This window comes from Vombatus ursinus, unplaced genomic scaffold (assembly GCF_900497805.2).
Source record: "Vombatus ursinus unplaced genomic scaffold, bare-nosed wombat genome assembly UNPS02014813.1, whole genome shotgun sequence".
Taxonomy (NCBI): domain Eukaryota; kingdom Metazoa; phylum Chordata; class Mammalia; order Diprotodontia; family Vombatidae; genus Vombatus; species Vombatus ursinus.
In genome coordinates this window covers 20,858,272-20,874,131 of record NW_020954591.1, presented here as the reverse complement: position 1 = coordinate 20,874,131, position 15,860 = coordinate 20,858,272, and the positions used below count along the sequence as shown (strand labels likewise).

At 39.2% G+C, this 15,860-nt stretch overlaps 1 protein-coding gene across 1 annotated transcript in view; it reads right to left on the bottom strand.

Annotated features, from left to right (window-relative positions):
- Positions 1-3,579: 3,579 nt before the first annotated feature.
- Positions 3,580-15,860, bottom strand: part of CRYL1 (crystallin lambda 1) — a 174,470-nt gene continuing 162,189 nt past the window's right edge. Inside the window, exons 7-8 of the mRNA XM_027877552.1 lie at positions 4,762-4,868; positions 3,580-4,283 (exon numbers count right to left, since the gene is read on the bottom strand). Coding sequence (XP_027733353.1) covers positions 4,170-4,283; positions 4,762-4,868 — 221 coding nt within the window. The 3' untranslated portion in view covers positions 3,580-4,169. The remainder of the gene's footprint in view (positions 4,284-4,761; positions 4,869-15,860) is intronic.

Genomic DNA, 15,860 nt, shown 5'->3' with positions numbered 1-15,860 from the left:
TCTTTTGTTTTCAGATCTCAAAACAAACAAACACCAACACAGACAAAAAACAAAATCCAAGCTATATGGGAATATTCCCACAAATGCAAGTTAAGCTGAAAGGTACACGAACTTAAACAAAAAGCCTAGAATAGGAGTTCTTAACCTTTTCTGTGTCAGGGACCTCTTTAGCAGGTTGGTGAACCATTTGATCCCCATCTTAGAATCATGTTTTTAAGTGCATTAAATTAAACATATCAAATTACAAAGGGGACAAATTATAATGAAATATAGCAATAAAAATAATTTTTTAAACAAACAAACAAAAAACCAAGTACATGGCCCCCAGATTAAGAAGCCTTGGACAAGTGTCTCATTTGGGTTTAGCCTTAGAACAAAAGCATCCTGATAGCACCTGTTAGGAATAATATCTGAAACCTCCCCACACTCTAAGTCAGAGACATCAAATAGGCACGATATTGTGACCTTTAATACTCCTGAGTGTGAACCAGATTTAAATGTAATTGGAACATATTTAATGAAATAAATAAAAATACAATGGAACATAGATAATGTTAATATATGGTTTTCTAAGTTAATATGCAGATCCTAGGGATCTCTATGTAGGGTTTATTAGCCCCTGTTTCCATCTGAGTTTGACAATGTGGTTCTAGGTAATCTATTTTGGGATCTGTACTTAAGGGAAAAGTGAACAGTTGTGGCATTTAGGGGACATTCCTTATATCACCAGGGAGTTAGTGACAGAGCAAAAATGGATTTCGCAGTGGGAGGTAGCATGGTACAGTGGATTTCAAGTTGGAGTACCTGGTTCAAATTCTGGCTCTACCATTTTACTACCTCATATGACCTTGGGCAAATTTCTACCCCTCAGTTTCTTCATCTGTAAAATATGAAGACAGACTTTAATGTTCCTTCTGGTTCTAAGTCTTATGACTCTACAGATAAAGTAAGGGAGTTTGAGTTGCAAGACCCAAGTTCAAACGCTGCCTGATACTAGCTGTAAAAAGAACAGCTTTATGTAACTTCACTTCCTTCATTTGTAAAAGAGTGATAATCACTGGAGTACCTACTTCACAAGGTAGTTGCAAAGCTCAAGTGAGACAACATATGTAAAACATTGTACAAATTTGTATGTGCTATATAGATGTAAGTTATTATTATTATTTCTAGTTCACAGTTTCTCTGACCCAGGATACAGGCAGAGTTGGGGAAGAGAGGGGAATAAGCATTTATTAAGCACCTACTATGTGCCAGGCAATACCTTAAGTGCTTTACAAATTTTTTTTTTAGGCAATTGGGGTTAAGTGACTTGCCCAGGGTCACACAGTTAGTAAATGTCAAGTGTTTGGTCTGAGGTCATATTTGAACTGAGGTCCTCCTGACTTCAGGGCCAGTGCTCTATCCACTGTCCCACCTAGCTGCCCCATGCTTTACAAATATTATTTCATTTGACACTCACAACAACCCTGGGAGGTAGGTGCTATTACTGTCCCCATTTTATAGTTGAAAGAAACTAAGGTAGACAGAGGTTAAAAGACTTGCCCAGGGTCACACAATTAGAAAATGTCTGAGGCTGGATTTGAACTCAGGTCTTCCCAACTTGAGGCCTAGTGCTCTATCCACTGCACCACCAGCTGCCTCAAGAGTTGCTCTCCAAAAAAAGAGCCTAGATATCATCTTTCAAGAAATTATCAAGGAAAACTGCCCTGATATTCTAGAACCAGAGGGCAAAATATAAATTGAAAGAATCCACCAATCACCTCCTGAAAGAGATCCCCAAAGGAAAACTCCTAGGAATATTATAGCCAAATTCCAGAGTTCCCAGGTCAAGAAGAAAATATTGCAAGCAGTCAGAAAGAAACAATTCAAGAACTGTGGAAACACAATCAGGATAACACAAGATTCAGCAGCTTCTACATTAAGGCACCAGAGGGCTTGGAATATAATATTCTGAATGTCAAAGGGGATAGGATTACAACCAAGAATCACCTACCCAGCAAAACTGAGAATAATCCTTCAGGGGGAAAAATGGACATTCAGTGAAACAGAGGACTTTCAAGCATTCTTGATGAAAAGACCAGAGCTGAATAGACAATTTGACTTTAAAATACAAGACTCAAGAGAAGTATGAAGAGGTAAACAGGAAAGAGAAATCATAAGGGACTTACTAAGGTTGAACTGTTTACATTCCTGCATGGAAAGATGATATTTGTAACTCATGAGACCTTTGCCTATTAGGGTAGTTGGAGGGGAAAAAAATTATATGTATGTATATAGATACATAGATAGAGGACACAGGGTGAGTTGAAGATGAAGGGGTGATATCTGGAGAATAAAATTAAGGGGTGAGAGAGGATTAAACTAGGAGAAGGAGAAAAGGAGAGGTAGAACGGGGTAAATTATCTCACATAAAACAGACAAGAAAAGGTTTTTATAGTGGAGGGGAAATGGGGGAAGGTAAGAGGGAATGAGTGAATCTTATTCTCATTGGATTTGGTTGAAGGAGGGAATAACAGACACACTCAATTGGGTATAGAAATCTATCTTACCCTATAGGAAATAGGTGGGAAGAAGATAAGAGAACAGGGGGATGATAGAGGGTTGGGTAGACTGGGGGAAGAGATAATCAGAAGCAAATACTTCTGAGGAGGGACAGGGTCAAAAGAGAGAATAAAATAAACGGGGGGCGGGATAGGAAGAAGGGAAATATACTTAGTTTTCCACAACATGACTACTATGGAAGTGTTCTGCATGACTACACCTGCATAACCTGTATCAAGTTGCTTGCCTTCTCAATAAGGGTGGGTATAGAGAGGGAGGAAGGGAGAAAATTTGGAACCCAAAGTTTTAAAAACAAAAGTTAAAAAAAACTGTTTTCACATCCAACTGGGAAATAAGATATACAGGAAATGGGGTACAGAAATCTATCTTGCCCTACAGGAAAACAGAAGGGGAAGGGAATAAGAGAAGGGGGGTGGGAAGATAGAAGGGAGGGCAGATTGGGGGAAGGGGTAGTCAGAATGCATGCCATTGTGGGGTAGGGGGAGGGATGAGATGGGGAGAAAATTTGGAACTCAAAATCTTGTGGGAGTGAATGTTGAAAATAAATTAATAAGAAGAACCACAGACAAAAAAAAAGAATTAAAAAAATAACCCCCCCCCCAAAAAAGGAGTTGCTCTCGACTCCATGCACTATACTATTTCTCATAATAAGCAACAATAACAGATAAATTATCCCCCACACCCCCACCTTTTTTGGTGTGAACCTTTAATTTCATTACTATAGAGAATTCCTATTGAGGAAATTATCTCTTCCTATGAAAACTGGCAACCGTTGTGCAATTCAGAGCCTCAGAGACTTGCCCACAGCCATGTAGACAATACGTCAGAGATGGGACTTGAATCTGGGACTTCCTGTCTCTGAGGCTGGTTCTTACTTGCCCTCTACAGATAAAAGCATTTCTATTAAAATACCACTAACCAGCACAGGCCATCTGCTGACTTTACACTGAGAATATGCATGAATAGAAAACCAGGACTAAGCACTGTCATTGACTGAAAGACTACTGAGAAAATGAATCACTTCATGGAAATCAAACTTTATTAAGAATAACTCTTACAAAGTAAATGCATAGATAGTCACACGCAGTACTTAGAAATGATTTTATGGCATATTTAAGAATAAATGATTTGACATGAAAATATTTCATTATAAATCAAAGCATCATGAAGCTATAACAGAATCATGTGTAGTGCTACTATCCATAATCACAATAAAACCAAAAGGATTATGGATCTCATCAATGACTGTTTTTGTCTTAGGCAGTCACTGGCGATTGCCTCATCAGACTCCATGTTGTCTCTAGTGCCAGGACAAACAGCCTGGGGGTTCCTTGGGTTGTTCAGTGCTCCTGGAAACACGCACCTATCCAGATCCATGCTTCTGAGAACACTGAATGTGCATTCTCTGCTAGCCTCCTGCGGTGTTTGCCAAAGCTTACCAAATCAAGGAGTGAGTTCTGGTGCTAAATGGGGAGAAGTCTTCTCTGGTGCTAAAGGGGACTGAGGGTTTTCATTGGTTTAAAGCAATCAGATTAGACATTTCTATGATTACACCCCAGAAAGTGCTTGCCCCATGAGGCACACCAGCAGTATTATTAGGAGAAGCTTCACTCAGCCTCCATTTGGCTTTTCAGCTTGGCCAGCTTCATGAGGCATTCATCTCGCCATTGCCTCCTGGCAGCCAGGTGTGCTGGATCAGCAGGAACACGGGCACACATAGCCTGCGATAAAGGAAAGGGAGATCTGGTGAAGCAGTGCTCAGAGGGAGAGGTTGCTGCTATCTCTTGGCTAACCTTCACATCAACCATGATTTTCCCATTTCCCAGGCTGCATAAGAGCTGGGAATGTTAATTCCCTCAATAAGTCCATCCTGAGACCACAGTCATAAATTACCAAGGGAAATGGCGTTCATTACTGATGCTGCTTTTGAGCTCTTGAATGATCTCTCATGGGTCCTGTAGGCTCTGATAAAAGCTTGTGTGCTCATCACCCCTGCAAAAGCCTGATCAGGAGCCTTATGGACCTTCTAGGGCCAAGGAAGGAAGGCAAAGATTACACCAGAATTCTGTATAAAGCTGGTATGGGAGAGGGAAAGCAGAAGGATAAGATGTGAATGGGCTTCCAATGTCTAAAGCTCTAAGTTGCAGAGGAGGGGCTGATCTGAATTGGTGGAGGGAATTTCCACACCAGAATACATACCTGATGAACATTTTCTAAAGTCGCTCCAGAAAAGTCTGGAACCGGCCCAAAAGTTTTTAGGACACGCTTCATGCCTTCGCTGTATCGTTCACAATAGTTTGACATGCCTGAAATGATGACACAGGGTTCAGTATATCAGTAATATAAATATCACTTAACAGTGAAGGTCCCCAATCATGAAAACTTTTTTTTTTAGTTAATAGGCTTGACTTTGAAGGGAAATCAGATCTAGCCTCTCCTCATTAAGCTCAGCAGTGGCTGGCCTAGAATGAAGAAAATTACCAGGTGAAGCTCTTTTTTTTTTTCTTTTCTTTTCTGAATTCAGGTCATGAAATCCGGGGGGAGGGGGGAGACTATGTGACTCTTCAAGTCCAACATCTTATCATGACCACCAATTAACTTATGAAGGAAGCTACCAGCCACACAAAGGTAGATCACTGAACTGCCTCCTTAAACAATGCAAGGTAAAACAAAGGTGAGATTACGTTGAATAGATTTTCTAAGAGCTTTATTAGTGCAAGTTCAATAAAGGAAAGAAATAGTCCCAGGCAAGAAGAGAAGGCGTTATTTTGTTGGAATCTTCCCACTTTCTGAAGTCTTCTTTCTCCTCTAATAAGATCTTTTGGCATGGCAACCATCGTGTCTTCACTGGCGCTGGTCCCCGCCAAGTCTCCCAAGTAGGCAGACGACTCCTACCTTTCCTTATCAAAACTCTTTTCCCTCTAAATCTAAATGAATACCCAACACGGAGGGAACGTAAAGCAACTGGTACAAGAGCTTCTGACAGCCAAGTTTACAATTGTTGAGAAGTGTTATTTTGTGTAACCCTCTCTGGTCCAAGAAGAGGTTAGGAAAATTCAGATGGAGATTCCCCAGTAATGATTTTTGCTGCGTTGGGATCATGAAGACCTGGGTTTCAGTCTTGCGTCTGACACATACTGGCCGTGAGCCTGGGCATATTTCTGCATCCAGGCAACCCTCTACGGCCACAGGTTGCATACAGGGACTTTCCACACTAGAAATTCCTCACACTGCTGAAATCACAGATTTGGACTCCCCTTCCTCTCCAAATATTCCATTTAAGCAGGGGGCTCAGAACAGATCCTCATTTCCCACTTGATTGCACTACTTCGGGACTACTCTGACTTCTCTACCATCCTCTGGGAAGCTCATAATTGGGAAACCTCACCATCCTTCAAGATCTAATTAGCTGTGGTGCTCACACTTCATCACCTTCCTAGACCCCCTTCAGTTCCTTTTGTGTTGTCTTTCCCCCATTAGATTAGAAGCTTCTTGAGGGCAGGAATTGCCCTTTTTTGGTATCTGTATATATGAATTATAGGACAATAATCACAGATGTTAGAGCTGGCCTTTTCTAGCTCATTTGCCTCATTTTACACTGTTTTCAACCAAGCTCATTTCCTAACACTTCCAAACCTATGCCCTTCCCAAAGGGCATTCTAAATCCGTCATTCTTTCTACTGTAACAATTTGTGTGTGTGTGTGTACGTGTGTGTGTGATCAAAGCTGAGATCATCACTCAGAATCCTGATGTGCCAGAAAAGTCACCCTACTTCTCCATGTTGTGAGTACAACATTATTATCCTGACATGCTCTGTCTGTCCTCATGAGTTCCTCCCTCACATTCCATCATCCATTCCTCCCTGGGAGGCAGCTACAAATGTTATTCTACTCACTTTCTAGGAGGAAGAAGGAAGGTGAAGTTGAGCTAGATGAGAGTTTGCTTGGAAACCCAACCCACTCAGAGGCAGATCCTGGGTTTCATTTTTTTCCTTTAAAGAAAGAAACTGAAGTGCCTAAAATCCTGACAGAACATTCTGTGCGTGGAGTTATTCTTCCTCTTCTTCCTCTTGCTTGTTGCTGCTATACCTTTGGCCCATTTCCAAAGTACCTGAAGCCACAAAAAACTCAGCAGTGTGTGCTTTTAACTTAGCAGTCAGGGAGGTGGCCATAGAGGAGGAAAAGGAAAGGATGGGATACCAGAAAACCTCATTCCAGTGATCACTCACACATCAAAAATACTAGAATAAGTCATTTACAATTAAACTGAATCAGTCCTTTGGCTCTGAGGCTTAACTTTTTTTTTTCTTAAAGAAAACAGAAACCCAAACCATCTCCTTCAATGCTTGGTTCATATTTGTTCCATATTACAGGACTTGATCCTAAACTCAATAAGTTTCATTTCACTTTGCCTCCAAGACATTTTTTTTTATATTCCCTTATGCTAAAACAGTATATATTTCCTTACTCAGAAATATTTTTTTTAATGTGAAAGCCAAATATAATAGAACTATAGGATTTGGAACTGGAAGGGATCTTAGTGCAACTTTACTCCCCATTATTTTACAGACAAGGAAAGTGAGACACAGATTAAGTGAATTGCTTAAGATCCTACAAGTAGTAAATAGCAGAGCCTGTATTTAAACCCAGTGACCTTGATTCCAAATTCTTCAAGTTCTTCTAGTGGTTAAATGTTATAATACTTTTTTTTTAAATTCTGTTTATTATAAGTGACCTCAACAGTACTGGAACTTGGAAACTTTTTCTCTTCCTTTTGTTGTTCAGTTGTATTTCAGTTGTGTCCAACCCTTTGTGACCCCATTTGGGGTTTTCTTGGCAAAGATACTGGAGTGGATTGCCATTTCCTTCTCCAGCTCATTATACAGATGAGGAAACCGAGGGAAACAGGATTAAGTGACTTCCCCCAGGTTATACAGCTAGTAAGTGTCTGAGGCCAGATTTGAACTGTTCCTTTAGTCCCCAGAATATATGCTGAACAGCTCTCTTTAAACTTGCTAAATGATGTTACCTATTCCAAAAAAAAAAAAAAAGCCTTCCTTGTTTAATGATTTTTAAAAGAGTAATAAGAGGATAGCATATGCCAAATAAGCACTACAGGAAACTCACACTGGTTATGTTTGATTCCTGTAACTTTAACAAGAATAAAACAACCAGGAAGTGTCAAAAGACATTATTTGTGAGGAGGGGGCACAGGCTCACTGGAGCTAGCTACATGGTCACACAATTAGAAGGCAAACACATACTAAGCTGAGCCAAGATCCAGAAGAGAGAACCACAGAACAGCTTCTCCTTCCTGAGGGAGAGGTTAGCATTCTGCTAGAGCCTGTTTCTGTACCACCTTTCATCTGTGGGCATCCTCACCTGCCCCAGATCAATGCTACATCACAAGCACTGGATCTGGAGTCACATGAGACCTGGTTTCAAAACCCTCTCTGCTATTAGTGAGTCTGCTAAAGTAAGTCATGTCCCTTCTCCAGACGGACCTCAGTTTTCTCACCTTATTAAAAAGAGGTGATTGTATTAGATGATCTCAAAGGTCCTTCCAGTTCTCCTATTAAACATGATGATGTCTTTAGGGAAAAGGTCACAGGAATGGGGCATCTAAATTTCCCAGGGGGTTGTCTTAACAAATATTTTGAATGGGATAAAAATGGGACAATTTAATTGCTTTAAAATTTTTTTTAAAAAAAAAAACCCACTTATTTCTTCAAATAAAACTAAAAACAGTGAAACCTTTTACTTACTGTACAGTACAACATATATTTTCCTTCAATTTCTACCATTAAATTCTCCATTATGCAAACATTTCCCACAATGTGGGTTCAAGAAATACTTGGTAAATAACTTTGTTTTTGGTGAAATGAGCAGACTGACACTGTTTCTTGATAAGGTGCTAAGGAGTCCATCTACTTTTTTTTTAGTGACTTATCACTCGTCTCTGTAGCCTCCATAAATGCTAATAAATGTTTAGCATCTTTAAGGATTCCACTAGGATAGGGTGCTGGGGCTGAAGTCAGGGAGACTCATTTTTATGAGTTCAAATTTGGCCTCAGACACTTACTAGTTATGTGACCCTGGGCAAGTCATTTAACCCTATTTGCCTCAGTTTCCTCATCTGTAAAATGAACTGGAGGAAATGGCAACCCAAAAAACAACAGGTGCTGATAATTAAGCTAATACTGAGGGAGGAACTTTAACAAATTGTACCTTTAAAAGACTTTCTTTGTTGCCCAGAATGAAGAAAGTGTAAAGTATTATTGGACCACAGAATTGGACATGGAAGGGTCCTTATCTAGTTCAACCCTCTTCATTTTTACAGGTAAGGAAACTATGACCAGGAGTCACTAACCCACAGGTTAAACACCTGGCAAATGTAGGATTCTAACCAAGGACCTCTGTGGTCCTGTACCACACTGCCTCTAACAAAGTCTACTCCATGTTTATGATTTATTATTACTATTTATATTAAAGTACAACAAATAATATTTTATTACTATCTAGCAATTTTATTGCTCTCACTTTAAATTTAATATTCACTAAAATTAATATAATAGAAGTTCACAGGTTTTATGTACAATTCTCTTTTTATATTCTTCTCTGCATACTGAAATGCTCATATTTGTTGATCTTTGTTAAGTTCATAATAAAAGAAAAGCAATTTAAAAAAATTTTTTAAAAGATAGATTCAATAGACATGAAGATTCTGCTCTGATCTCCATCATTCTGGACCAGCCACAAGGCCTCCAGATCCTTTAGGGTAAGCAGTGAAAAGATAGTTGCCAGGCCTGTTCACTCAAGACTCTAAACCTTTCCATTCATTAATTTTTATTTGTTTTAATTTGTATTAAAACCTTTCATTTTCATTTCACCTTCATTCCAAGATACCTCCCTCGCTGCTTCCTTACCCACTGATCAATCCCTTGAACAAAGAAAGGAAAAGAAAGGGGAAAAGTTCAGAGAAACTAACAAATATATCAGCTGAATCTGACAATACACAATATTCCAACACCCTACCATGGGTGGGGAACCTGAGGCCTTGGGGCCCACACGCAAGCACAGCTCATTGACTGCATCCAAACTTCAACTTGGATTCAGCCAATGGGCTGCATTTGAGGACCTAGAGGGCCACATGTGGTCTTGAGGCCATAGGATCTCCACCCATGTGCCTAGTCCCTCATCTCTGCAAAGAAGGGAGGAAGATGGATTTTCTCTTCTCCTCTTTTGGGCCAAGTTTCCACAGTACAATTCCATTTTGTGGTGGCTGTTGTTCTTTCTATTGACATTACTGAACCTACCATATCTAATGTTCTCCAGGGTTTGCTCGCCGCACTCCTAATTAATTCACCTAAGTCTTTCCATGCTTTTCTGAATTCTCTATAGCCAAAGTTTCTTATAGTGCAGTAATATTCCTCTGCATTCATAATATTCCACTATATTCCACAATTTGTTTTAAGTGCTAGGTGCCTAAGGCAGGCACTTATATATTTATTATTTCTCATAAATGAGTTGATAGATTCAGGGAACCCTAGGAAGATTTATGTAAAATGCTGCAGAGTGAAGTGAACAGAGCTAGGAGAAAATCTACACAATAGCTGCAGCACTGTAAAGGAAAACAACTTTGAAACACTTAAAAACTCTGATCAATGCACTGACCAACCACAACTCCAAAAGACTGATGGTGATGATAAAAAAAAAAAGACTGATGATGATGTAGCATTTTTTCCTCCCACTTCTAGATGTGCAAAATGAGACATACATATTTTAGCTATGGTCAATATGTGTATGTTTTGTTGACTGTACTTGTTACAAGGGAAGGCTTTTCTTTGGGGGAGTGAGATCAGGGTGTACAGGGGAAAGAGAGGAGTAATAATAGTGATGCCAAAAGAAAAGAGCATCAATTAAACATTTTTAAAAACATAAAAAGGGAAGAAGGAATTTCAGAAGAAAACAAAGCCAAGCATGGCAGTGGTGGAATTACCATGTTAAATATAACATACATTATATATGTGTGGATAGATAGGTTGATAGATAGATAAATAGACAGATAGGTAGATAAATAGATAGATAAACAAGGTATATATAATGGAGGCACAGTTTCATACACCAGCCTCTTTTTCTGGTCTTTGCATATTGAAATGTTCATGTTTATTGATGCTTATCAGATTGATAATAAAGAAAATGTATATTGTGTACATATATCTATACATACACATATATGTATACATATATACACATACATACATACATACACATACGAGTAGTAAGCTAAACCTTCTTCATCATGACCAAGAAAGACAACGAGCTCGTATGCCACAATAAAAGAGTCAGCGTCTAAGGCATGGAAGGTGACAGTTTTCCTATATTGTCTTGGTCAGACATTTGAAATGCTGTAATCAGTTACATAGCCTCTTTTAAGAAGGACACTGACAAATGATAGAGCTATTAAGAGGAGGGCAATGAAAAAGGTGAGAAGCTTCCATCCCAAACAATTGGAGGATCAGCTAAAAGAACTGTGAGTGTTTAGCCTAAGAAAGAGAAGACTCGGAACATGGAGTAGTGCCTGGTACATAGTAGGTGCTTAATACTTGTTGACTGCTTGATTAACATGACAGCTCTTAGCTGCCTTCAAGAATCTAAAGGGCTTTCATATGAAAGAGGGATTCGATTTGCTCTGGTTGGTCCCAGAAGGATGAACAGTGAGTAAAAGATGCAGTAAGGTGCAGTTAGGTGGATTTCAGCTTGATATAACAATATTCTAACAATTACAACTTTTCCAAAAGTGGAATGGGTTGCCTTGGGAGATAAAGGGTTTTGTCTCACTATGAGTCTTCAAGTGAAGGTTCAGTGACTACTAATGAGGCATGTTGTAAAAGGAACACTTACTCAAAAAGGAGTTGGATTAAATGGTCTCTAAGGTCCCTTTTGGGCAGCTAGGTGGTGCAGTGGATAGAGTGCCAGGTCTGGAGTCAAGAAGATTCATCTTCCTGAGTTCAAGTCTAGCCTCAGACACTTACTAGCTATGTGACCCTGGGCAAGTCACTTAACCCTGTTTGCCTCAGTTTCCTCATCTGAAAAATTAGCTCGAGAAGGAAAAGGCAAACCACTCCAGTATATTTACCAAGAAAATCCCAAATAGGGTGGTGAAGAGTTGGATATAACTGAAAACAACTGATCAACAACAAGATCCCTTCCAAATTTGCTATTCTGTGATAAAATAATAACAATAACTAATATTTGTATACTATTTTACAAAGTGTTTTCTTTTGTACAGCCCAGTAAGGCAAATAATACAACATAGCTGGTAAGTATCAAGTTTAGATTGTTGCTATTGAGTCGTTTCAGCTTACCTTACAGATGAGGAAACTGAGGCAAACAAGGTTAAGTGACAGGCTCAAAGAAAAATCACATAGATTGTAAATAAAGGTTTACTGAAAAATTCCAGGGGAACCTGGGCTTCCGTGGCAGCTGTAGGCATATGATATGAATGCTCTGGACAGGAACAGTTGTATCATCATGCCAAATTAAGGAGACTGATATTCCAAACCAACCTGGATTTCCCAAGGCTGATGCCCACCAACCTGAATGAACCTTTCTGGTTTTAAGAGACAAGTTTTCACAAAGCTTACTGATAAAGATCAAAAGCAAAGGGCTCCAGAACTCAGTTCTCCAAGTGACAAGATCTAATTCTTTTTGAGACTGCCTAAGTCCCAGCTGAAGGGGGCAGTTGCCTGGGGGTGAATCAGTCAACAATTCAGTTAGAAAATGAACTGAGACCTAACTCAGGCAAAGCCAAGGCTCAATCAACTGGCCTCTTTATCTAAAATGAACAATACTTTCATATAAATGAATCAAACCCATCTATGGGTAATTCTTAATTATAACCACCAAATCTATAGATGAGAAGGGAAATTTCCCAGTAAAGCACAAGGAATAAGCAGATACTCTGACTTATATGGTGATTTCTAACTACTGCTAAATTCAGGGACCATATAAACAGATAATAACAAATTTCAGAAACCCAGACACCAATCTTTTTTCTTTTAAGAAGACTGTACCCGCCCTGACTCCAGAGCTAATGCTGCTTTCTTTGTTCATCTCTGAAACAGAAAGTTCACAAAAGGAGAAGAAACCAGATATAAGTTCTAGATACTGCACAGTGGTGCCCAGCTCTAACTGGTCTCAGAGTAAGATTCCACTCAGAGCAGAACAGTACTCTGACCTGGAAACTCACTTGATATTTTCCCCAAAAATATTTTTAGGACTTTAAAAAAAAGAAAATGAAATGCAAAAGAATCAGGTGGTCTCAGCTATGCACAGAGTTAACAGACTATAAGAAATTGACTCAAATTTATAAGAATAAGAGGCATTCCTCAACTGATAAACAGATGAAGAATACAGACACACTGATCTCAAGGGAAGAAACCAAAACTATTTAGCCATATGAAAGAAATGCTCAAAATCACCAATAATCAGAGAAAGCAAATTAAAACAACTTTAGGACTTTCCCTTACATCCATCAGATTCTCAAAGTAGACAAAAAAATTACAAGTGTTGCCAGGGATGTGGGCAAACATGCATATCAATGCACTGTTGGCAGAGTTGTGAATTGGTCTAGCCATTCTGAAAAGCAAATTATTAAACTCTGCATATCTTTTGACCCAGTGATGAATTATTGCATTTCTATCCCAGAGATCCATGAAAGAAGAAAAGGTCCTCTTTTTTGTGGTGGCAAAGAACTAGAAACTAAAGGGGTCCCCATCAAATGGTTGAACAAATTATGACATGAGAGTTAATACTAGGTCTGATGACAGAAAGGTTTGTGTTGAAGTAACTCCACTTAACATATGATGTTCTTATGAAGACTCTGGCTGTTTGGCCTCGGGATCTGGGCCTTAACTTCCTTCTGTGCCTGGGGTGAATGAGTCACTAACACAACCAGAAAATGAACTAAGATCTCCTAATTCAGGCAAGCTCAAGGCTCAGTCAACTGGCTTCTTTATATAAAATGAACAATACTTTTATATAAATGAATCAAACCTACCCATTGGGTAGTTCTTAATTACAAAAAATCAAATCTATGTGTGAGGAGGGAAATTTCTCTGTAAAATGAGGGTAATCATATTTGCACTACCCATTTCACAGGGCTATTGTGAGGAAAATTCTGTGCAAACTTAAAAGCACTGTATAAATGTGAATAATTATTGTCATTGTAACAGCCTGTTTGAGGAATTAGGGTTAGGGAAATAGTGTCCTGAAGTGTCATTTGCAAAACAATAACTTTTGATATTTTCACATCTCTATACAATGAATAAATAGAAATTAACGATGAATGGATCTAACAATCATTTAGAGGTGTAAGTAAAAATCCTGTGGTACTTTCCTTCCTTCCCCCCTTCAAAATTCACTTAATACCATCTGTGTGTAAGGCACAAAACTATGTATAAAAATCTCCTCACACTTGTATTTTGGAAATAAGATACAAAAAGAAACACATACATTCTGGGAGGTTATATTTCAGCAGAATTTTTTGGAGCAGGAAAAAAATCTCAACCAAGTAATTTTATTAGGTCTGGATAAACCTTTTGCTGCATTGGCTTTATGAAAATAACATCACGAAACACAACAACATAAAGAATAAACTGTTCTAACTTCCAGTCTTAATAGATCCTAATTTCTGTATGAAGGGCAACGAGCCTTCAATGTATTCTAAGTCAGTTCTTACATGTCCAACCCTGGCCTTTTGGAATGCACTGAGGTTGAAATCCATATCATTGTCATATGCAGCCAACTAGATATTCTTATCAGATGTCTCTTGTTTAAAAAAAAATTATTATGGGCTTCCATCCTGTCTGCTGTACACTACTGACTTCTCATGTTTCTGGTTTCACTGGCCTCTGTGACTATTTGTTTGAAAAGTGAAGCTGCCCTCGATGCCCTCTTCCCTGCTGATTTCTGTGGTTACCTGGGATATCTTTTGATTGTTTTCAGTACCTAGCACAATGTCTTACATACAACTGGTATTCAGTGTTTTGGGGAGGAAGGGAAGGAAGGAAAGTACAGTGAGGCCACAGGATTTCTACTTACACCTCTAAATGATTAAATGAGGTCCACTAATTGTTAATATCTATGTGTGTATGTACATAGACAAGTGAAAGTACCCAAAATTATCATTTAAGCAAATGACGCTATTCCCCTAACCCTAATAATCCCCAGATTGTTATGATAATAATAGTAGCTCAATTTGTTTGTACAGTGCTTTAAAGCTTATACAGAACTTTCCTCACCACAACCCTGTGAAATGGGTAGTGCAAATATGATTATTGTCATTTTACAGAGGTAGAAACTAAGGCTCAGAACCCAAGGTCAAACAGCCAGGATCTTCATGAGAACATCTCATATTTAGAGGAGTGACCTCAACACTAACCTTCCTATCATCAGACCTAGCATGTCGGCAGTCCTGAGAAAAAATTCCCGTTACCCTTATCTGTTAAGAGCAAGGGTCTAATTTTAGAACACTATTATGTTTCCTCTATACAAAAATGAACCTGACTTCCATTGGGTCAGCTACTCAGTTTCCAAACCATGAATGGTTGATCCAACCATCTCTTGCCTGGAGATGACAAACAGCCTCAGAGTTGAGGCTTTGAGTGAGTTAAAATGAAAAGATTTCTGCTGATCCTAAAGCTAAGGGCCAATGCCCTAGCTGACAGCTATCTGTCAAAGGGCAAGACTATGGCATCCAGTTCATGGACCCATTCAGTAGAGATGCCATGCTGAGAAGAGCCCTGCAGCTGAACAACCCACCTATTTCATCTAGCAGCTATATTACGCAGCCTGGCGAGCAGACCATCCAACTGCCAGGTGACCTGCTTAACCCAGCTGAGCAGCAGATTGCCTAACCAGCTAAAACACCAGTGCCCTAAAAAGGAGCAAATCCCAGCTGAGCCACCCCTCCAGCAGAGACATATGAGCAGAGGAGTGACCTGGTCCATCATGCCACACCCCCAGCAAACATCATAAGGATCCTCTGGAGACATCGAGGACATGGAAGCTCTGAATTCCCAGAGTTGTGAGTTGTTTTTGGCCACTTGTGCACCCACAAATGTGCCTCATTTCAACTTTATGCCCCTTTTAGATACTTCTAGAACTCTGAAGTGTACTTTTGGGAGAGGGTACGCTTGGTGTTGAGGGCAATGCTTTGTAATTACTATTCTTGCTATGCCATTTGAGCAAATGACTATGTTAAAGAACTGAATTTAATGGCTCATTGTTAAGAA